Genomic DNA, 23,813 nt, shown 5'->3' on the forward strand with positions numbered 1-23,813 from the left:
AATATTTGCAAAACCTTCATTATCATTTACAGACACACACAGAGCAGCAAAAAAATCTGAGTTGCTTAGCACATATGCTCCTGGCTAAGGCCAAGCAAGGCAATGCTCCATCTCCTTGTTTTAGATTCATATTGTAAAAAGGCATTTGTATTATGGTGTACCTAGCTCTGTTTTTTCATATTTTTGTTCTTTTTTTTTTTTTTTGATGATTTTGCATTTTAAAGTGATGTTCAGCGTTCTTAAGGGCAAGAGGCTGTGATTTGCTTTATAGAGACAATGTACCTGTCATTCAAGTATGAATTATAGTGCTGTTGCCCATGGGTTCGATGTTAATGAATTAACAACATGAATTAGAAAAGACTTCTTCGCAAAGAAATACACATAAACAGGCTATGTATTGATCAACTGACAAAAACTTTGTGCCCAAAGCCTCACAGGGAACCTAACTCATATTTTCTATAGAAGGAATAGTTTAGTACAGTTAGCCCTCCATATCCCTGGGTTCTAAATCCACAGAATCAACCAGCAATGGACCAAACATATTTGGGGGGGGAAAAAAACTGGGTCTATGCCACAGGTACAGACTTTTTTCCTTGTCATTGTTCTCTAAACAATACTATATACTTCCCTAAACAATGCCATCTAATTATTTATATGGCACTGATATTATATTAGGAGTTATAAATAATCTAGTGCTAATATGAATTGTAGAAGAGGACACACATAGGTTACATGCAAATACTATGCCTTTTGACATAAGGGACTTGAGCATCCACATATTTCATATGCAGAGGAATTCTACAACCAATCCCGAGGGACAACTCTATGCACTAACTTTATGCAGTGTTTTTTTGACTGTTGTACATAACTACGCATACTGAGAATCGATTTTATTAGCGTGATTTGGTTCACTTCAAGTCTCAATTTCTATCAAAATACTCTTTCTTTCTTTTTTCCTGATGGCTCTCTGATACTATTTGCAGTCCTGGGACATAAGGAAATGGGGAATAGACAATCAACATTCATTCAATCCTTTAACTAATAATGTCTCAGGAGATGAGATGCTGCATCCTATTGCCTTTGGAGACTTTGGGGAAAGTCATTTGCTGTCAGATAGGAAACAACTGGTTAAACCACTGACTAGTGCTCTCATTTGCTCATGAAATGTTGGCCTGAGAGAGGGCAGATATCAGCCATCCCTCAGATGCCTGTCAAAGGTGAAGGGGGAAGCAGTGTAACACTGCAGCATCCCCAATCCTCCCTGCTTCAGTGAAGAGCAAAATTAGCTTTCCATGCTGCACTTTTCCTTGTATGTGTGAGCAAAGAAAAGGGATTTGCTTACCAATAGCAATGCTCACCAAGGAAAATGTGCAAGTGAAAGTCATTTGTCAATTCCCTAGAACACAGGGATTAAGGGGTATGTATATACCCTCACACAGATTACCTGCTAGATCCTCTCAGTTTTGATTTAAGTAAAAAGCAAATATGGGGCCTACCCATTTTCAAAATGTTATGTTGTTTGTGTCAAACGAATTAAATGAAAAATAGAAATATAGACAATAAAACTTTTTGTAATATTAAAGAGCCAAAGCAAAAACCACAAGGTTCCTCACATTAAGAAATCAGAGGCAAAACATTCAAGCATCTGTTTATATTGATGTATTAGCAAAAAATAAAATCAAACCCAGTTTTGAAAAGGTAAAGGCCCTCAAAAGACAACAGGATTTGAATGGAGCTAATAACTGGTGTTTTATTATGCCTATTTTTTACATTAATTTTTTTCCTGTGGGTGTGTGTGTGAACCCATGATGGATATAGAATCCATGGCTTCACACAAGCTAGGGAAGAGCACTACCACTGAGCCATTCCTCCAGCCTCCATGCCTTCTCTTAAATGACTTTATCTGGGTTTTCTACCAATAATCATGACGTTCTTCCCTTTTCTTTTTTTCTCTTTCCCTTTAGAAAGGGATATTATCATAGCTCATCTACTCATTCTATAAAACAGAATGCAGGAGAAAATTAAAGTAGAGGAAAAGGCATAGGAAGTTGTAAGGGACAGTTCTGATAAGCAAGGAGCAGCAGTTCACATAGGTATGAGACTAAACAGAAGGCATACTCATCCTTGATCATCAAATAGTAAGTACAAGTTGAAAATGAAATTTAGAGATGTGGGAAGTTTTTAAAAATGAGTAAACAAAACATAGTTTTTGAGGATGAAAAGACTCTCACACAAATTACTCGCCTTCTTAGGTGTAGCTCTGAGTCAATAATAAAATGACAACTTCCTGTGTCCCCACTAGTTTCTAAAAACATATTGCTCATCTTTTCTAATTACAAAATGCAAAGTACAGGTGCAATTGCTTAGAATTGCTTTCTCACTTGAGAGAGAGTTACATATTAAATCCCCCTCTTTGTCTTGGAGGCAGGAAGCAATGCAATTGTCCTGCAATTAGAATAAAGGCCCTAGCAAGGGAATTTATGGAGCAAGCCATGTGTTATTTTTCAACTGGGGCATATCAGTATTTCCCAAGTGGACAATAGGGGACACTAGCCTCTGCAAAAGCCCAAATCACTAACCAGACTCCAGCTGGGCACCCACACCCATCATATGTCCCTCCTGGATATTCAGACACACACCTAGGCTCTGAAACTATACAAGACAACTCTGTTCAGCTTTGTCTAAATTGGTGTTTCTTTCCATTTAGCCAATGAATGACTCCTAATTCCTTGGATTTGAAGACCACAATTGGAAAACATTCACCTCTTCAGCTCTAAAAGACTATTTCTAAGCAGCAAATTGATATAGGCCTGCTGCCACTTTCTCTGTGGCCTTACCCTGGTTCCTAGTGAAATAAGGAGCTGAAGACAAATGCAGTCAAGAAACCAGGCAGCTGTGTGGGGAATAAAGGCTGGAGCTAAATGTGAAGGCATGGGCAAGATCCCATCATTCCTATTCCCTCAACTCCTCATTTACCAGCAAAACTGTCAGCCTGGTAAAGGGTAAATCTTGGTTTAGCCTCCCTGCAACATGCAGACTCCTTTGTGTCCTGGCTGCACAAAGAATTTAGATCAGGGCCCAGCTGGAACCCATGCCAAATCTTCTCCCAGGACCCTTCAGTAAATCGAAGGAGTTTGCTTTAACAAGGAGGCTCTGGTGAACCAAGACTCATCCATTTGATGACTTTATTCTCACATTCCTCATTGCCAGCTCTCTACCTTTATTGAGAGGCCTGGGAAAGGGGTGTATAGGAGCCAAGTATGCATTTTTCTCTTTACAAAGCCCACTATTTATATTAAAGACTCCTGCCTTCTGGGCCTCTAACTAAGCTGGAATCACGGTCTTTTCAGTAGCAGAGACTGTACAGGTGAGATTCAGGAAGCTTCTGTGGGTGCATGCATTATTAGCAAGAACCCAGAGCAATCGATGGGTGACTCTTTTGCTTCAGGGGCATCTGAAACATATGAATGCAAGAGAGAGGAGAAAGCAAAGCAGAATCAAAGCCAAGAACTATTCTTTTTTATCAGTACAATAAAACAAGAGGGTAAATGTGAAAGGAAAATATTCTTTAAATGACAGGAAATCAATGTGGATATCCAAGGATGTGGGTGCCTGGAGGCAGGTAGGCACTTCCCCAATGCCACTAAACCCCAGAAGTGCTGATCTAAGGAGTAGCTATTAGGACAAGCATTAATTAAAGAATTAAATATGTGTTAATCATCACATACTTGATGATTTATGTTTCAAGGAATAGTAATTAGCTGTGTTCCATGCAGGTTGCCACTGATCTGTACCTGCAGAATACTATTTTACCAGAAATAGTTAAGAGTTACATAAAATGACAATAGTGCAAGAAGGCTTTGGTCACAGCCAAGAAATGTTTCAAAACTCTGTAAGTGTTTAACTAGACTATGAAAACAAGAAATTCCCATGAAGACCTGCAGTCTTTAACAAAAGCACTTGGGGCAGCTGTGTCTGATTTGATTGAAAACTTCCCCCAACACAACAACTGTAATGCTCAGATTCTGACCAAAATGAAAAAGGACTCCATATTTCATGATTCTTGTGTGAGAAATGGGTATTCCTGACAGAAGTCCAAGGGGTAGATGGAAATGAAGAAAATAGCTGTCCCCAGATGTGCCCCTAGAGCACAAGCTCTTCAGGATATAGTCCAACAGATCCAGGAAAGGCAAATTCCATGGACCCTCATGAAACCTCACTTTGCATTTTTGTAGGACAGCAGTTATGGATTTTCTTGTGGGGGGGTACTGGGGATTGAACCCAGGGGTGTTTAACCACTACGCCACATCCCTGGCCCTTTTTAATATTTTATTTAGAGAGAGGGTCTCACTGAGTTGCTAAGTGACTTGCTAAGTTGCTGAGGCTAGCTTTGATCTTCCTGCCTCAGCCTCCAGAGTCACTGGGATTATAGGCATGCACCACCCCTGCTCTGGAACATTCTTATGGAAACAAATTTGGATTACTTTGATTCACCCTGTGTTTCACAAAACAATTTGCTGTGTCCCTTTTTCACTTAACACCTTTTGACAATTCACAAAACACATTTAGGAGGTGCCTGAGAAAGCGCTCAGCTATTAACTACTTCCCTTTTTATTGTCTCCCACAAATCTTGTCTGTGGCTCAACAAACTGCCACCATTAATTGAGAGGCCAGCATATCACAAAACATTTTTCCTTTCATTTTCACATTCTGCATGGTCATTATACTTAATCCATAATTAGGAAATGGAGACTCATAAAGTTTAAATCAGTTGCCCAGGCTTGTATGTCAGCAAGACTCATCCAAATCCGATTCCATCCAACCAAAGTGTATGTTCTTTTACTATACTGTGATGCTTTCCATTACAATATTATAGTGTGAAATGCCTTTAAAACAGTTTGGTTACCATTTTAACTCATAACAAAACTATTTACTATGGCTTGTGAATGTAGCTGGTATATAGTGGTAAAGCACATATTTAGCATGTATCAGCTAGGTTCAAACTCCAGTCACACAGAAAAACAGATAATGACAATAACAAACAAACTCGCACTACTAACTAGTGTGAAAACTACCCTATAGAAACAAGTGCTACATGAATATATTTTAATATGCTAACATTTAAGTATATATAAACCTTATATTAAATTTTTGCACTCTCCTTAATGTATACTGATACCTATGTAATAATGCAGTGGTTGTCAAAGGGGAGCTGACTCTCTGTGCCCAGAAAGTGTTGCTCAAAAGGCCTATCTTTAGATACCTCAGTCCTATTATCTTCTCTTCAGCTTTCAGGACCAGAAAAGCCAATGGGTACCCTAAGAATGACTTATTGGGACAATGGACTTTATGCCCCCCAAAAAATGTTATGTACATGCATGCACGCATGCACAATACCAAAAATTATTTTTTATATTTTGAAATTAGAAATATAATAGTCTCAAACCAAAGTCACATCTTCGAGCCAGTACAAAAACTCCTTATAGAGAAATCTATATGGAAAATTATATCATAAGCACATGGGTTCTTATATGATTCACATTTTTAAAAGCATCAGGTGACAACAACTATCTCTTTTGTAAGGATGTGCTGGCCCCCAGCTGAGGACTGAATCTACTGCCCATGAAAGTCCTTCAGCCCCCACACACCTGACAGCTCATTGTTCTAATTTTTCTTCAGAGCCTCTCTACTTGGGTTGACACCTCTGGCTAGGGCTGGATATAGGTTTTAGAAGGTGGTTTCCTTTAACTTCATCTCTTTTAATACAGCATGTCCATCTCATCCCAACTGGAAAACTTCACTCAAGTCTTATACGTTAGTTTGAAGGTCTACATCTCAATGTTAAGTGTCCTGCTCACACCTCTCTTCTATCACCTACAATGTGCCATTTGCCTAATAGGTGATGTTGTTACTAGGGTAATGGCTTGGATTTACTAGTCCCCAGAAGATAAAGAAAAATATGTAGGAAGTATTGCCCTCACCATGCCTTTAAAACTTCAAAGGTGGGCACATGATAGAACACTCCATATTAACAAGGGGCTTTTCAGAAGACCCTCATCCTTCACCAATACTGGCTCAGCAAATGCTTAAAAACTTATCAACAGTGTATTTGAGAATCTCCACAAATCCAACGGTAAACTCAAAGAATGAAGTGATTCCAAATGAATCAGTCAGTGCTATAAACTAAATGTTCATATGGTCCCCAAACTCATATGGAAACCCTAATCCCATATGGGTTGGTATCAGGAGGTGGGGCCTTTAGCAGATAATTAAGACATAAGGATGGATTCCTGTGGGTGGAATCAGTGTCTTTAAGAGAAGAGGAATGAGGAAGCTTGCCCACGAAAGGACATAGTAAAAAGACAGCCACCTGTAAACCAGGAAGAGAGCCCTCACCAGGACCTGACCATCCCGCACCCTGACCTTGGACTTCTCATACTACAGAAGTATGGAAAACAAAATGTCTGCTGTTTAATCTATTCAACTTATGGTATTGTGCTACTACAGCCCAGTAAGTGAAAACACCAAGGATGCAATAACCTTATAAATGAACCACAAAACTATAAAACTATAAGAATAAAGTTCTAATTGAACCTGATTATCCCAGTAATGTGAGAGATCAGTGCGAAATGAGAGGAATTAGGAGTTAGGGTCAGTTTCACCACATGGAAGGTGATATATTTTATCCAAATCTGTTCAACAAAGAATTCATCAAAAATGACAACAGCCTGATACACAGGACCAGCCTACTTTCAATGTAGTTCAGCAATTCATTCCTTAAACCTGGTCTCCTCAGTCTGTTTATAAATCAAACCATTCCTTGTACTGTTTGAGCTAATTGTGCAAAAAGGGGGAACAAATGATAGCTCTCAATTGGAGTCAATGTCCAGTGTGTTGACAGGTCTCTAGAGAACTCACTCGAAAGGTTTGAAGTTGAGCATTGCTCAGGCCAGAGAGAAGAAACTGAAGCACAGATGGGTAGCAATGTATCCCATTGGTTTCAATTCAGCAGCTGTCTGAGTTGAGGAAGAGCCTGGAGCCTGTTCCAGAAGGCAGAGAGAACATCCCAGAGCAGTATGAGAAGTCTCCTCCAGATGATCAACTCATCCAACAGGGAGAAACCTGCTGAAGACTCATGTGGCCAACCCCACTTGCCCCTGCTTGCTTTTTAACCCTATGAAGGAAGAAGTGTTGTCCCAGAGACCATCTCTGTTTATTGTATTACCAACTGGTTACTGGTACATTTCTTATCAGATGAAGGTACTCATTAAATAGAATATTTTCATTCTTGTGAAAAAAAACTATTTTTCTCTTTTCTGCTGCATAAATAAAAACAGTACATGCACACTGGGAGAAATTTATATGATACATGACCCAAAGGAAAAGAGCCAAATCATCGTTATCCCTGTAGTTAGGGAGATATCATGTTTGTAGGTACTGATTTCAGAGTATATTTTGATGTTTATCACATATTTTTTAAATTTTAAGAGTGGAATTTAATATGTTGCTTTATACCTGTTTTATCCAATTAAAAATAGGCTTAAATACATCACTAAATGCTTTTCCCTAACATCATTCTTAGTCGTTACAAAAAGTATTTTTATATTGAAAGAGCATAAATTAACAAATCCTTTATTGTTGAAAATAATACTGTTTCTGTTTTTCATTATTTAAATAAGCTGCTATGAATATCCTTGGAGTTAATTATTTGCAATCACTCTTCATTATTTTTTCAAGATACATTCCTAAAGTAGATTGCTAAATTTAGATGTATTAATATTTTAGCACTCTAAAACTTATTGCCAAAATAAACTTTAAAAAAATTTTAACAATTTGCTTGTGTATTAATAGAGCTTTCACTATCTCTACACTTCTACTGAAGAAACATGTAATTTATTAAATACCAGAAATTGCTATAGGTACAGGGAAACAAAGATAAACTAAGCAAGAAATTTACAGTCCATTTATTCTGTATCAATCCCCAGGTAAGGAGCTGGGGGATCTTTACTGATCAACACCAAATCTGCAGGATATATTACTGGCTCATGCCCATTCTGAAGACAAGGAGCACTTGAGAGATCTAGTTCTCCTGTCCCTGAATCTAGCTGAGCACCTTAACTGAATATGAGAAATGATCTGAGACATGTGTTCCAGCTGATTCCTGAGTAAGCCAAAGGTTTAAGAAAGAAAGCAGCAAATACCACAATCTTCTTCAGGCTGCCTCTTAGCTGGAAATCAATTGTGTATTTTTGATACAAAGCTATTTGTAAAAGATGCTGTAGATAAAAGGAAAAAGCACCCCAAATGTCCACCGTCACTCATTTTTTTCCCGTTTAGTTATACACAGCAGGATGCTCTTGTGTGGCACCATCCCTGACAGAGGGATGTGACCTTAGATTACCATTCTTAACTGCTCTGGACTTCCTGCCTGCATTACTTTAAAGGGGAATTCACTCAAAGTGGGCAATATGGGTCTCAAAAGAGTTTCCACAATAATAGAATTTGGCAGCAGTCCCTCTGTGACAATGGTCTCTACAATGGCATTTTGTTTCCACTGATTCCATGAGTTGAAGCAGGGACCCACACCTCACAGGCTGACCCCAACAAGTGCTCATTTCTTCATGACTCATCCACTCCTGAGACCCAAGATAGAAAGTAAACTATCCCTGCACATAGTACTACTGGTCCTACTGAGGGATATTGCTTTGTTCATAAACAAATTTGAATATTTTTTAAAAATTTATTTCACAAAGTCATAAGACATTTGTAATCAAAAAGCATGGGTAATTACAGTGGTATTTTAAAAGAAACCTACCATTTCTTATACATTCTGATTATACTAATATAAAAACAATTTATATTCTTAGAAATTAGAGGATGCTTCAAAACATGAAATGGAAAGAAAACACATACCTGATAAAAGTTAGGCCAGAATGTACTAATGGCCAGTTCTGCCCGGTTCCATGTACGTGTTGGGTCTCCAGATATATTCCAGATGGGATTCCCCAAAGGTCCGTTATTGACCTTCACATAGACATTGAGTAACCCAGGAGCAGAATTACTCTTGCTGGATACAAAATAGTGAAAATCAATGCAGTGGGTGTCATTTTCCTTAAGCTGAGGTAACAGCAGGTGAGCTCTCTGCCCCTCAGGTCTCCCAGATGCATTCACCAGCATGAAAGAGCCTGCAGAAACAAAATCAAGGGAGACTTACAATCTGGAACACTACTTTATGGTCACCTTTGACAAGCTGTCACCATGTGAGTGGATACTGCAATTCCACCTATCACACCAAATCTTAAAACCCCAGTTTCTTTTTTACACCTGTTTTATACACTACCTGCTCCCGCCTACCAGCCCCAAGGTCAGTGAATGGAAAATACCCAAGATGTTACTGCAGTTAGTCTCCTAAATAACAGATAGAATGGAACATAATGTTGGTAGACCTGCTTTGATTAACCTGGTAGTCACTGGCCACATGGGATCATCCCAAATAAAATTAAATTCCATACTACTAAAATTTAGGGCCTCAGTCACCCCAACCATTTTATATGTTCTATTGCCACTTGTTTCATTTTATAGAATGCATTTTATGTGTTCTATGGCCACCACTGAATACTTCCTACCCTGTTGGGCAGCACAGACATGAAAAGTTCTAATCTTTTCAAAATGTTCTATGAGACAGCACTATCCTATAATTGTACCACCACTTAGTAAGCACAACCACTTTAACATCCTGATATGACCTAAAAAGAGACAACAGGTCAGGTGTAGTGGCACACACTTGTAATTGCAGCTACTCAGGAGGCTGAGGCAGGAGGATCACAAGTTAGACACCCTATCTCACAATTAAAAGGGTTGGGGATGTAGTTCAGTGGTAAAGTACCCCTGAGTTCAATCCCAGTAACACTAAAAAGAAAAAAAAAAAAAAAAAATTGTGTAATCTGTGGATCCTACTTTACTGGCCCTATCATGCTCCTTGGGATCCATGTGATATAACCCTCCTGCAGTTCAACACCACCACCCCTCTGGTACTGCTGTAACAGGTGGTTTATTGACAGTGGGGGCATTTGCCAAGCAAGGTGTAGAACTGACTACACTGATGCACCATGGCCACCCTGGAAGAGGACCATTCTCAGAAGTCTCCATAAGTATCTTGATGCTCACAGCACTAACCTGCCCATGAGTTCTCAACTGTTTCCAGATGGATCTATGCTTTCCACATACCCTGGCACTTGACAGCTCCATATATCTTGCATCAACAGAAATGCCACTTTTAAAAAATGAGTTTTATATACCATATAAAATATATAAAAGCAAAGTATTCTTAGAAAAAGGGAAAATAGGTTATCATAAGTCCTATTTCCTCTTATTGGTAAAGAAAACTAACAACAGTCTTAGGAGGAGCTCTACATTTGGAGTATAAAAATGAAAGAAAAAACAAACAAAAAACCCACATGAGGCTGGACTCCCAATATCTACTGGACAAGCAGGCTATTCATCCCAGCTGAATATCCTTTATAAAACTACCTCATTGTGAGTCATAGTGGTCAAGGTGTTGTATGTAAGTATGTTTGTGTGTGTATTTTCCTTTATAAAACTTATTGTGAGTCATAGTGGTCAAGGTGTTGTGCATGTTTGTGTGTATATTTGTTTCGGTGCATACTTCCATATAGCTATATACAATGCAACATATACCACACTAGAAAAAGTGTGTAGAATTTTTAGCTTGTCCACATACAGTTATTTCCCAAACAGCAACATAAGATTACCTTTCCCAGAAAAAATATTATAAGGAGCAAATTAAAAAATATATTAATAGGCTTTAAACAAACATATTATAATGCCACTGTTAAGGCATCGGCATTATATTATGCTTGTTTATGGTTGTTATCATTGCAGTGCGCCTGAATGGGGTAAGCTAGTTGTAATGTCATTTAAATACATAGGTGTGAGGTCACAGAGATATTAGGAAGCAGCTTTCCAGGTGGTTTTAAGATGAGTTCCTGGCAAAACCATGACTTTGAGTCTCTGAGCTTCTAGCTCATTCCTCACCCTACCACACTTCAATAACCTCACATGCCATTTAAACATACATTTTTTAAAAAGAACCTCTTCACAACAGTGAAGGATAATTATAGTAGCTTTTTAAAAATGGGGTAATGATTCAAAATGAACGTCAGGCACATGGAAAGGTAGAACACAACTCATAGGGGAAGGGTTATCTATGGAATGTGTATTTCAGTAATAAAGTAGAACCTTCAAGAGAGATTTAAGAAAGGTTTAATAGCCTCTAGTCTTTGCTAAACAGGAGGCTGATGCAGGAGGATTACTTAAGTCTAGGTGTTCAAGGCCAGCCTAAGCAACACAGTGACATCCGTTTAAAGGGGGGGAAAAGGACAGATAGACAAATGGAAGAAAAGAGAAAGAAATCACTGAAATGGTTTGGTTGCTACAATCTACAAAGTTTTTATAAAAAAGAAAAGAAGAAGAAAATTTAAAAAATGCACTGTTGGCCACCACCATCACAAATCTGAAGCAGGTCTTTGGTGTTTAATATGAGTTAAAGATTATATTTTACTGCTCTAGGTAAAATGTGAGCTAATTTATTGCACAATCTGTCATCTGGGGCGCTGTGATTTGTGAAGTAGTTACCATGTACATTCCTACTGGTGAGGCTGTGGCACAACAGGACCTTGAGGCCACCTCTGAATTATCAAAACTTATTGTACTGCTACTCCATCAAGAGCATGCTTCCATCAATTAAACTTGGGCAACCCGGGGAGACCATAATGGCAGGATGCACAGAATGGCAAAAATATGCTTTGCCCATATCCAGGGAAAGGCTTGGATAAAGTTCAGGATAAAGAAACTCTGTTTTCATGCTGCCATAAGCTGGGGAACTTTCTATAGTTGTTCCTCGTGAAATTACCTGGATTTCCAAAAGTACTGCTTTCCTAGCTTCACAACCTGCTTTAACAATGCTTAAGCCCCTGTGTTCCATTCCAGCACAATTGCCCTTCTAGTCAGCTATTGGAGTTCTCCAAAGTACACAGAAAACTTTATGTTTGAAGTCAAAGTGAAATTCAGGTAAAATCCAAGTTACAATTATAGCAGTCCTTTCTCATCAGCTGTTTTTGCTCGCCATGGTTTCAGTTACCAATGGTCAACTATGATCCATAAAATTAAATGAAAATTTTAAAAAATATAAACAATTCAAAAGTTTTAAACTGTGCACCATTGCAAGTAGCATGGTGTAATTCCATGCTGTCTGGCTCCTTTCCACCCAGGACATGCAGCATCCCCTTGTACAGTGTATGCACACTGTACACACTACTTGCACATTAGTCACTTGGAGCCAAATAGGCTAACAAAGGAACGGTTGAACTATCAAAGTGCTTCTAGGACTTGGTGCTATCCAAGATGTCAGGTATCCACTGTGGGTCTTAGAACATGCACCTGATTTAAGAGGGGTATCTACTGTAATCAAGTGACCCTAATTTGCATAGAACTTTCTTCTTTTTGTCATTGTTTGACTCAGAATATAATCTGTTTTGCAACAAGGTATGCTTCTTTAATGCAGATTAGCAAACAGGAGTGGCATCCCTATAACACACAAGTCCCTGGAGTTCATGTGCAATTTTTTTGAAAATGTGAAGTGACTAGGGCATATTTTGTCTCCATTAAAGGGAAAGTTTTATCAATCCATGATGGCATTTAAACACTATTAACATATCCTGAAGATGTGCCTTCCCTTCCCTTAGGCCAAAAGTAGAAAGAAATATTCCTCAGTGCAGCTTCCCAGGAAACACAAAGAACAGATGAGGAAACTAAAGCCCCAACTCCCTTCCTCAGTTTAAAAAACAGAGAAAGAGAATAATAGTTCAGGATAAAGACAAACTTTGGATCATATCTTTAAGTCTGGCAGAATATGGTCTCCATTAGAAGGGAAAGAATTCAAGAACCTCAACAGGGAAGGAAGGAGCTGAAGCCTATGGTTTATGGCTAAGGACAAGGTCCCTGGAATTCTGCTCCAGATGGGCCAGTACTTTATTAGAGACAGTCTTCTTTTTATTTTTATTTCTCTGACTACAAAGCTGCTTAGGTTTTGAGTGATCAACCCCAACTCAGATTTCTTCCTGTTTTGTCAAGTGTGATTCTGTGAAATTAGTGTGAGGTTTTTCAAGAACACGTGTGTGGCACTGGTAGAAACACATATTGTCTGTGCACTGTTCCTCTTCCACTTGTTCTGACCCTCAAGATGCTATGATCCTAGCAAAGCTATTTTTCCAAAGGTTCTGTAAACTAGTCAGTACTGTAATCTCAACACACATAAATTTTTAGGGGAAGTCTCCTTACTGAGCACCTTTCCCTGGGGTCTGCTCCCTGAATGATCCTGGTTTTGCTTTGCAGCCCCCACAATTAATGATAACTGTAGACACAGCCCTTAGTACAGGCGGAAGTTCAACAAATGCTGATGATCATCATTATGTTGACTTTGGTTCCCCAAACCTACTAAACACAGGGCTTATGGCCATCATCTGCAATTCTTTGTCATCTGTTTCTGTTTCTCCCTGTCCACCTCCCAATCCGCCTGTTCCTATCCTAGTTCACGGAAGTGGTAGTTTTAAAATTTCCTTTCTTTATGACAGGAATACTAGCATTACAATATTACAAAACATTCAGTTCCATCTTGCCCTTGAATTTGGGGGAAAGGATAGTTTCATTGTAGTTTGTGGCTATCAGGACTTAACTCATAGCTTTAAAATACAGAAAGTGACATTTCCACACCCGCAAGTGTATCCTGATAGTGCTCTGCTCGCTGCTGTCATCCAGTGAGTTTAGAGAAGCAAGTGTGAACATTTATGTTTAGCAAAGTCTAGCAGCCCAGACCCACAGGAAAGTCACAGTTGTGTAGAAAGGAATTGCAGGAAGGAGAGAAAGGTGCTGTTTAATTGTTAGAATTTATTATAGATTTGCTATGAAAGTAAAGTCAACTCACCAACCAATGTTTAAAGAACTAAAGAATTCAAAATACTGATATTCAATTTTAGACCATTAAGCGTGGTTTTTAAAAAATATCCCTATATGGCTGAATGTTTAATTTTCATCTTCTACTTCAATGTTTTGACTGCAAGGAGATGCATTTTCAAAGAGTAATTGGGTCTCCCTCTGTAGTTATTTCCTTACCTCAATTTTCTCTCCCTACCAAAAGCACTCCAACCAGGCAAAGAAGTAAAAGCAATCATAATTCAAATTAGCATAGAAATTCTGTTTGTGTTCAGATAACAAAACACCCTTAAGTCACTAGTACATAAGTAGAGGATATAACATTGCAGGCAAATGAAATGAACTGCACTTGATGAAGCCAGCTTCAAAGGGGGCAGTCTTTAGATGCAGACTTCGAAGGTTTTAAGAATAATTATTTTGGTTTCCCCGAAGAGGAAAACTCTCTTCTGAGAACATGCAATGCTCACATTCTCCAATCTTTGGGTGAATTAAATTTAGCTTAATCATATCCATTGGCAAATGCTTTTGATTAGACTATCTTCCATCATTGTTTGTGACAGCAGTAATAACTACATACGATTAGTTATTCCTTTCTACCCCATCATTAAAATTTGCATTGGTGTGGTGGGAGCTCTAGATTTGGAAGCTGTGGAAACCGCATGATTTCTCAGTCTATGTTTGAGAACTATGCAAACAAAAGAGGAAGCATTTCTTATTCAACACTTGAGCTGATGGAGAAGCAGTTTGCTATGAACTTTAAAGTCATTACAAAATCTAATTTTTAAAGCTTCTTAGTTCTAACAAAAGCACACAAATCATTGGTCTTTCCTTCCCTTTGGCCATTTTGCCTTCATTTTTTTCCTCTATGATCATGCCTTTGAATATGTGTATTTAGGATCCAAAACCTCCATAAAATATTTACAAGTTCCATCACTGCTAATGTATACCCTGACTCTAGTAGATGGGGCCATCTATGCTTCTTCTGAACTATTCAGAAACCAGTTATAACAATTTAGTTCACTAGAGCTGCGCTTCTCAAACCATCTATGATTGGGCAGTTTTTTAGACAAATATCCATTGCATCTCAGAGCAGATTTAAGTAAAATTCCACAAACATCAATTGCTTTAAAAAAAGAAATAAAAACACATAAAACACAAGCTCCAAATTTGTTTTGATTCAGTGAAATGAACAGAAAATACTCTCAAATTCCTACCAACATTTTCTAAGGATTTGCTGTCCATTTCAGTACTGATCACAGACCAGGAACAAACAACCATGGGCTAGCTCTGACCTGCACACAACAGCATAGCACTAGCTTACATTAGAGAAAAACAATAGAGCCATAGAGCACGCTGGTGCCCACATAAAATGAACCTCTTAGCTCCCTGGAATTGGCTCCAGGCTGCCCTGCAGATACCAAAATTCTGGACGCTCAAATCCCTTATACTGAATAGCATAGTATTCGCACATAACTTAGGCCCAAACTCCTGTACACTTTATATCATGTGTAGATAACCTGAAATGCCTAATGCAATGCAAATGTGAATAGCTGTTATCTTGTAGGGTTCAGGTATAGTGACAAGAGAAAATGTCTGTACATGCTCAGTAGAAGTGCAATGTTTCAAATATTTTCAAATACCTTCATTCTGTGGATATGGAATGGTCTACAGAGGGCCACTTGTATACATTTTTCTTCAACAGTAGATGAGTCAAATTGAAAGCAAAAATGGGGGGGTTCTGTAGTTTCTTAACACAAAGGTAATTCAAAGACAGAGCCTTTGAAGATGAAAGAAAGATATATAAGAAAAGGAGGAAGGTGCAAGGAAATCAAGTGGACAAAGACAAGACAGAAATGATCATGGTGACTAGAAAGGTCTCATAAGATTCTGCGTACAGAAAAGAACTGGCTTCAAGGCCAGGAGGAGATGCAGGATGTGCAGAAGGCCAGAGTACGAAAAACTTCTACGTATGTCAGCAGAGTTGGAAGCTGTGCACACTGGAGGGCACCTGTAGTCCCAGCTACTTGGGAGGCTAAGGCAGGAAGATGGCTGGAGTCCAGGAATTCTAGGCTAGCCTGGACACATAGTGAGACCACATTAAAAAAAAAAAAAAAAAAAAAAAAAAAAAAAAAAATATATATATATATATATATATATATATATATATATATATATATATCTTAAGAAAGAGGAGAAAAGGCAGAGAGGTAAATTGTGCTACCCAGTGCCTGAGCCAGGTGCCCTATATATTTGGCCTCAATAAATCTTTACCACAATTGAAGAACAAAAGGCACAGAAAACAGAGTGAACTTACCCAAGGGACCCAGGGAAGTGTCTAGTACAGCCAGGGGAATTCAAACCTTTCCCCTTCAAACTCCAAAGGCAAAGCTTTAAACCCAATTTTTTTCAAATATTTTAACTATAACTCATAGTACAAAATGTATTGTACATAGTGATCCAGTATGAAGTGGAATGTCATGTATGTATATATATTTATGCATGACACACACACACACATACACACATGCAAACACAAAACTTTCAGCAAAATATGTCGCTGTTTTCTGACCATGTGTATCTGTCACCAGACTCATATTTTCTATTCGCCCTCCATTTATTTTGCAAGATAAATAAATAAAGCAATGCTGGCTATAACCCATAATTGACTTCACATCCCATGAATGTTTTACAACCAACTGCAATTCCTCACCAACAACTAAACCAAAGAGAACTACACTGTGCTCTGTTTCCTCAGAAAGAAAGCTTATTATTATTATTTGTCTTTTTAAATTTGATACCATCCCCCACAAGTCAAAATACTAGGTTGTATTCCTCCTCCCACTCTGTCTGCCAGAGCTGACAAGGCTCCAAAGAACACATCTCCTCTGAAAAGAGACTTCGTGAAATTGGGAAACTAACTCGGGGAATAAAGCTCAAAGGGAGCAAAGCCTCCTTGAGAAGTGCCACCATCACTTTAAAAACACTTATTAGCACTCATGCCAGCAGCTGAAGCAGTCTCCACAGCCCCAGTGACGTCCTGCAGACCAGATGTCATGCATCCTTCTTAAGCTATTGCCGCCTCTGTGCCCTTTGCAAAAATCCACCCTCCTGCAAACATGAAATACTTATTTCACAGCCACTAGGAGATAAAATGTGAAGAAAAACAATTCTTTCTTCTCCCAAATGGTAAGTCTCCTTTTCAACTTGCCCTCTTTTCTTGCCTTCCTTGTGGGGGTCAACAGTTACTGAATGTGATCATTTGTTAAGTGTACTAATTCTTGCCGCATTCCTGATATGCTAATGAAAATACAGTAAGATGGCAAACAGAAGTCCAGGGAAAGCTCTCGAGCCCGCTGCACAACCTTCTTGCCCCTAGAGTCCAGTTGGTGTATCACTGGGAAAGGATTTGACAGGCACATCCTGGCAGGAAGATTCTTGTAAGTCATGATAGTTAGTACACAGTATTCTGCTCTCCTTGAGAGAACCCACAACAATCTATGTGCTTAGTATGTTTGGATCTGGAATGACCCCAAAAGACCCATGAGTCAATGGCTTAGTCCCCACCTTGGGTATATATTTGGAGAGTGTGAAAACTAGGAAGAGGAACTTAGGTCTTCGGGGCATACTCATAAAGGAGATATGAGAATGCATCTCTTTCTCTCTTTCTCTTTGGGTCACGAAGCCAGAAATTCTGCCTGGTCACATGGTCCCTACCATGATGCACTGCCTCACTCAAGGCAATAAGGCCGACCAATTATGGACAGAAACCTCCAAAACTGTGAGCCAGCTGAACATGGTGGCACACCCCTGTAATCCTAGCAACTCAGGAGACTGAGGTAAAAGAATTGCAAAATTAAGGTCAGCCTGAGCAACTTAGCAAGATCCTGTCTCAAAATAAAAAGGACTGGGGAATCTAGTTCAGTGGTAAAGAGCCCTGGATTCAATTCCCAGTATACCCCACCCCCCCCCCCAAAAAAAAAACTGAGCCAAAATAAATCTTTCATCTTTATAAGTTGACTGTCTCCAGTATTCATAAAAGTAATGGAAAGCTGACTAGCACAGTGCTCATGGCTCATACACCTCAATGTGTATGCAATACTTGCTAAAAGACATTTATATTAAATGCCCAAAACTTATTTAATTGTCAGATTATTCACAGCACCACTGAACACCTATTTTTTATTATTATTCATAAAAGTACTGAGTTCACAGAAATATTTTTCCCCTTTCCTAGTCATTTTTAGCTATGACAGGATTCATCTGAGTACCCAGTCTGTATCAGGCATTTTGAGAAGTGTAAACAAAACTTGAACTCATTTCTCCAGTAAGGACTTCACAGTTTAGTTATAAACTATAATTTACATGTTTTGTATTCAACATCGAAAAATTTTTTTAAATCTTAGAACTAACAAATCACATCCACTGAGTTTGCTGACATTTACACACAAACATGACAAAGTAGCTGTAAAATTTGTGGATTCAGGGCTGTCAATTGATCTTTGAAACAAGTTTTGAAACAGTTATCTGAAAAGACAAAGAAGCATCTGAGGTGACTCAAGGGAAAGGGAAGAACCTCTAAGAATTTTGTTTAGAGAAGTAATTGTGTTCTCCTTCTATAAGAGAAGCAAAGCTTAAACGAGAACTAAATTGTATTACAGTGTGTCATTTAGATAAAAGGCTTCAGTGACTTAGCTGGAAAATACTGTGTGCTTTATAATTTATAAGTAAAAAAAAAAACAAACACAGAGTAAAGCAAACACAACCTTTTAACTATCTGATGATGCTAATGACTATATCCTTGGAAATGAGCCCCAAGTACAACAATCCAAGAGTGACAGGTAGGCTATTTTAAATGTTCTTAAGAGACTGCTTAATTTCCCATACTTCAAGCTTTTTACTGATTGACATCTTTACAAATGAGTTCATTTTTGTTCTAAATCTCAGAACGACACAAGCCATCACAATATAAGCTTCCACTTATTTCTTCCCCAAATTACTGTTGAGATCATTTTTTTCCCCACATGTATATCTGGTGATAGTCTACCAGCTAAACTATGACTTGCTTTAAGAAGAAATTATGCAGAGAGCTTTTAGAGAAAATACAGACCAAACTTAAATATTTAAAAAGTATATCATCTTTGACATTTGCAGCTTAATAAATGCATAGTAATGGTACTTAAACAGAGATAGCTAAATCCTCCTTTGTCACATAAAACAGCTTTCCAAAGAATTCCAAGGGTTCTATCAACATCCCTGGTTGAAAGCTCCCCATACTCCTGAAAAGGAAAACAAAGGACTTTTCATTAGCTCAGCTGGGGTCTGAATGCAGGACCATGCAGGGACTTCAACTTCTTGATCAGATGACAGAAAAAGAAGTTGTCTAGGTTAGTCAACAGAGGAAATCTGATGTTCACATGAAACTGAAGGTACAATAGCAAATGGATGTTACCAAAACTGTCTCAAGGGGCTGGGGTTGGGCTTAGTGGTAGAGCACTTGCCTAGCATGTGTGAGGTACTGGTTTCGAATAAAATAAAGGTCTGTCAACATCTGAAAAAATATGTTTAAAAAAAAGTCTGGAATTTAAGGAATCTGTTAAATTAATTAATTGGAAGGTATATGTATGAAAATTTCTCAATAAAACCCATTATTTTGCATAACTAACTTGTGCTAATAATTATAATAAAAAGATACCAATAAATAATTAGCAAATGATACGAAAGAGCAAACTGCATTAGCAGAAATACAATTAGTGCTGAGATTCCTGGTAAAATATTTCTTTTCACCATTAAACCAAGATATTTAAATTAAAGCAAATGCCTGATACAAATTTCATATGAATACATTTTTAAACATGTAAAAATTTCAATACCAATGCTTGTGAAGTTCTGGTATAGTTCCTTCATGGGTTCAGCATTCTAAAAGTAGAGTCCATGAAGCAAATCTCACCTACCAAACTTAGCAGCTCTGTGACCTTATGAAAATTACTCTCAACCTGAAGTCAATCCATCTATAAAATCAGAAAGGAGCAGTGCATACTTGGAATGACACGGACTAAGGCAAGCAAAGTAGGGCAAGACCGGGGAAGTTTGGTGATAAAAACTGAACTCTGCAGCTAGATCATCTGGTATTTGGATCTTGACTTAGCTCTTCACTGTGTTCCCTAGAAGTCAGCAAGCTTCTCTGACTCTTTTTCCTATATATGACATGGAGAAACGATTACACCATTTCAACGAGGGTGTTTGTAAGTCAAATGAGATAATTCATGTAAAATATTTCTTAAAATAGTGCCTAGAACAAAGCAGAGGTATACCAAAATTTGGCCTTGGTCCTGGATTTTATTCAAATGTATTTGAATTTCACCTAGGAAGATGGAATAGCTAAATGTCTACTTAAGGGTAATAGCTGGTACCCGTGAAATTACAAAGATATGTGATTATATTAGTTACTGTCATCCATCTTTATTTAGTCTAGCAAAGTCAGTAATACAAACCAGGTATGCTACTTGGACTTACCTTCAACAGCTAAATACTAATTGGAGTGAAAAAAAAATCTCTTAATGTGATTTAAATGGTGAAATGTTACCAACTCTGTTGGATTTTAAATGTATTTTTTATTTCAAGAGTCAAATGTTATAACAATTAATGGTGATGGTAACAGTTGTTAATTTTATTTACAAAACAAATTATTAATAACTTTCTTATAGTGAAATAGGTACACACATAAACTATTAATAAGAGGAGCAATAATAGCTAACACTTACATGATTTTTAATACCTGCCAAGCATTCTTCTAAGTATTTTATGTATATGAGCTTACAGACAAGAATTCTTAAGGGGTGGAGAGATGTCACTTGATCAAGATGATGCATGTAATAAGTGGAACAGATGGAATACGAACCTCAGGAGATTGTCAACTGGAGTATATTCTCTGAAGCACAATACTATGGTGTTCTCAAATTAAGATTAAAAGGCAGTACATAAGTTAGACAATTTTGGGAAGAACAAAGATTCTCTTGAGTAAATTCATAAACAAAGCCTAATTCTGATAAATGAACCTAACACTTCAGAAAGGAGAAGAGGTAATCATGCTCACTACCATGGGAACCAGTTCACGCTTGGAAGATGGGAAACCTTCTGGGGTGGAGACCAGCCTCCCCAGTCAGGACTCTACTGACCTGACAGGTAGCTGCAGGTACATGAGTGAGTCAGTCAAGTTTGGCCACGTGCACAATACCAGACCTTAAACTATACTACAGAGCAATAGGAACAAAAATGGCATGGTATTGCCACCAAAATAAACATGTAGGTCAATGGTACAGAATAGAAGACAGAGACAAACCCACACAAATAGGGTTATCTCATACTAGACCAAGGCTCCAAAAACATACATTGGAGAAAAGATAACCTCTTCAATAAATGGTGCTGGGAAAACTAGAAATCCATATGTAGCAAAATGAAATTAAACCTCTATCTTTCACTCTGTACAAAACTCAACTCAAAATGGATCAAAGGTTTAGGCACTAGAACAGAGACCCTACACCTGATAGAAGAAAAGTAGTCCCAAATATTCATCATGTCAGCTTAGGACGTGACTTCTTTAACAAGACTCCTAAAGCACAAGAAGTAAAATCAAGAATCAATAAATGGGATGGATTCAAACTAAAAAAGCTCCTTCTCAGCAAAGGAAACAATCAATAACATGAAAGAGAGATTACAGAATTGAGAAAATCTTTACCACATGCACCTTAGATAGAGCACTAATCTCCAGGATATATAAAGAACTCAAAAAACTTAATGCCAAAAAAACCCCACCAAATAATTAATAAATGGGCTAAGGAACTGAACAGACACTTCACAGAGAAGAAATATAATTGATCAACAAATATATGAAAACATGTTCATCATCTCTAGCAATTAGAGAAATGCAAATCAAAAAACTAAGATTTCATCTCATTTTAGTCAGAATGGCAATTATCAAGAATATAAGCAAAAAAAATGTTGGCGAGGATGTGAGGAAAAAGGAACACTCATACATTGTTGGTGGGAATGCAAAATGGTGCAACCATCATGAAAAGCAGCATGGAGATTCCTCAGAAAACTTGGAATGGAACCACCAGTTGACCCAGTTATCCCACTCCTCAGTTTATATCCAAAGGACTTAAAATCAGCATACTACAGTGACACAGCCACATCAATGTTTATAGTAGCTCAATTCACAGGAGCTAAACTATGTAACCAAACTCTAGGTGCCCTTCAACAGATGAAAGATAAATAAAATGTGAAATAATTATATATATATGTGTGTGTGTGTGTGTGTGTGTGTGTGTGTGTACACATGATGGAATACTACTGTTTTAAAGAAGAATGAATTACAGCATTTGCTAGTAGATGAATGAAGCTGCAGAATATCATGCTAAATGAAATAAGCCAAACTCAAAAACACAAAGGACAAATTTTTTCTCTGATATGTAGATGCTAATTCACAAAATTCACAATAAGCGGGGCTAGGGAAGAATAGAGTTACTTTATATTAGGTAGAAGGGAGTAAAGGGAGGGGAGGGCATACAGGGGTAGGAAGGATAGTAGAATGAAACAGACATTATTACCTCATGTACATATATGACTGCATGACCAATGTGATCCTACAATATGTACAATCAGAAAAATGAGAAATTACACTCCATTCATGTATGATTTATCAAAATGTATAAACTCATTGCTCTGTTATTTACAACTAATTAGAACAAATATAAAAAATTAAAAGAAAAAAATTTTAAAAATAGGCTATTAAATACCTGAACAACAACAAAAAATAATACAAGCAATACTACATGGTGGCAAGGATGTGGGAAAAAGGTATACTCATATGCTGCTGGTGGAACTGCAAATTGGTGCAACCACTCTGGAAAGCAGTATGGAGATTCCTTTAAAAAGTTGGAATGGAACCACCATTTGACCCAGCTATCCCACTCCTCAGTTTATACCAAATGTTTTCTCTGATAAGCAGATGCTGATCCATAATGGAGTAGGGGAGTAGGGAAGAATGGATTGGCCAGAGGGAAGTGAGGGGAGGGAAGGGGGTGGGGGGGTAGGAAGAACAGTGGAATGAATCAGACATTATTACCCTATATACATGTAAGATTACATGACTGTTGTGACTGTACCATGTACAGTGAGAGGAATAAGAAGTTGAGCTTCATTTGTGTACAATGTGTCAAAATGCATTCTACTATCATGTATAACTAATTAGAACAAATTTTTTAAAATCAAAATAATTTAAAAAGAGATTAGCCATGTGGCGCCCAGACCCAATGGCTAACTGCTAGAACTGTCAGGTATAGGTGTTGTTATAAAACACCAAGTGGAGATGAACCTAGATTTTGAGTATATGAGGTTCACAGAACTACATGCTCTACCCATGTGTATTTTGAACATTTTCTCAATTAAAGTTTTAAATGGTGATAAAGTTTTTTTAAAAGCTAATACTATCTGAATTTTGGATCACATGATATCACTAAAAGTGCATTACAGAAAATACTGTCTCTACAACATTCAATTGGATGTGTAATTCAAAAAGGATCAACTATTTGGGAATTTCACTTGATATAAGCTGATGTTTTTAAAATCATCTCATAGTGAGTTTCTATATATACATACTATATGAATTATACACACACACTATATATATATATATATACATATATATAAATATATTTACAAAAAATCACAAGAGAAATAAAAAAGGAAGAGAAAGGGAGAAAGAAATTTTGCATATAAAATTACTGAAAAAAGAGTAAAGGTGG

The 23,813-nt window shown here is 37.7% G+C and overlaps 1 protein-coding gene across 1 annotated transcript in view; it reads right to left on the reverse strand.

Annotated features, from left to right (window-relative positions):
- PTPRM (protein tyrosine phosphatase receptor type M) overlaps positions 1 to 23,813 on the reverse strand; it is an 849,607-nt gene that overhangs the window by 559,171 nt on the left and 266,623 nt on the right. The window contains 1 exon segment of the mRNA XM_079108449.1: positions 8,914 to 9,185. Coding sequence (XP_078964575.1) covers positions 8,914 to 9,185 — 272 coding nt within the window.

This window comes from Sciurus vulgaris (assembly GCF_902686455.1).
Source record: "Sciurus vulgaris genome assembly, chromosome: 13".
In the NCBI taxonomy this organism is placed as follows: domain Eukaryota; kingdom Metazoa; phylum Chordata; class Mammalia; order Rodentia; family Sciuridae; genus Sciurus; species Sciurus vulgaris.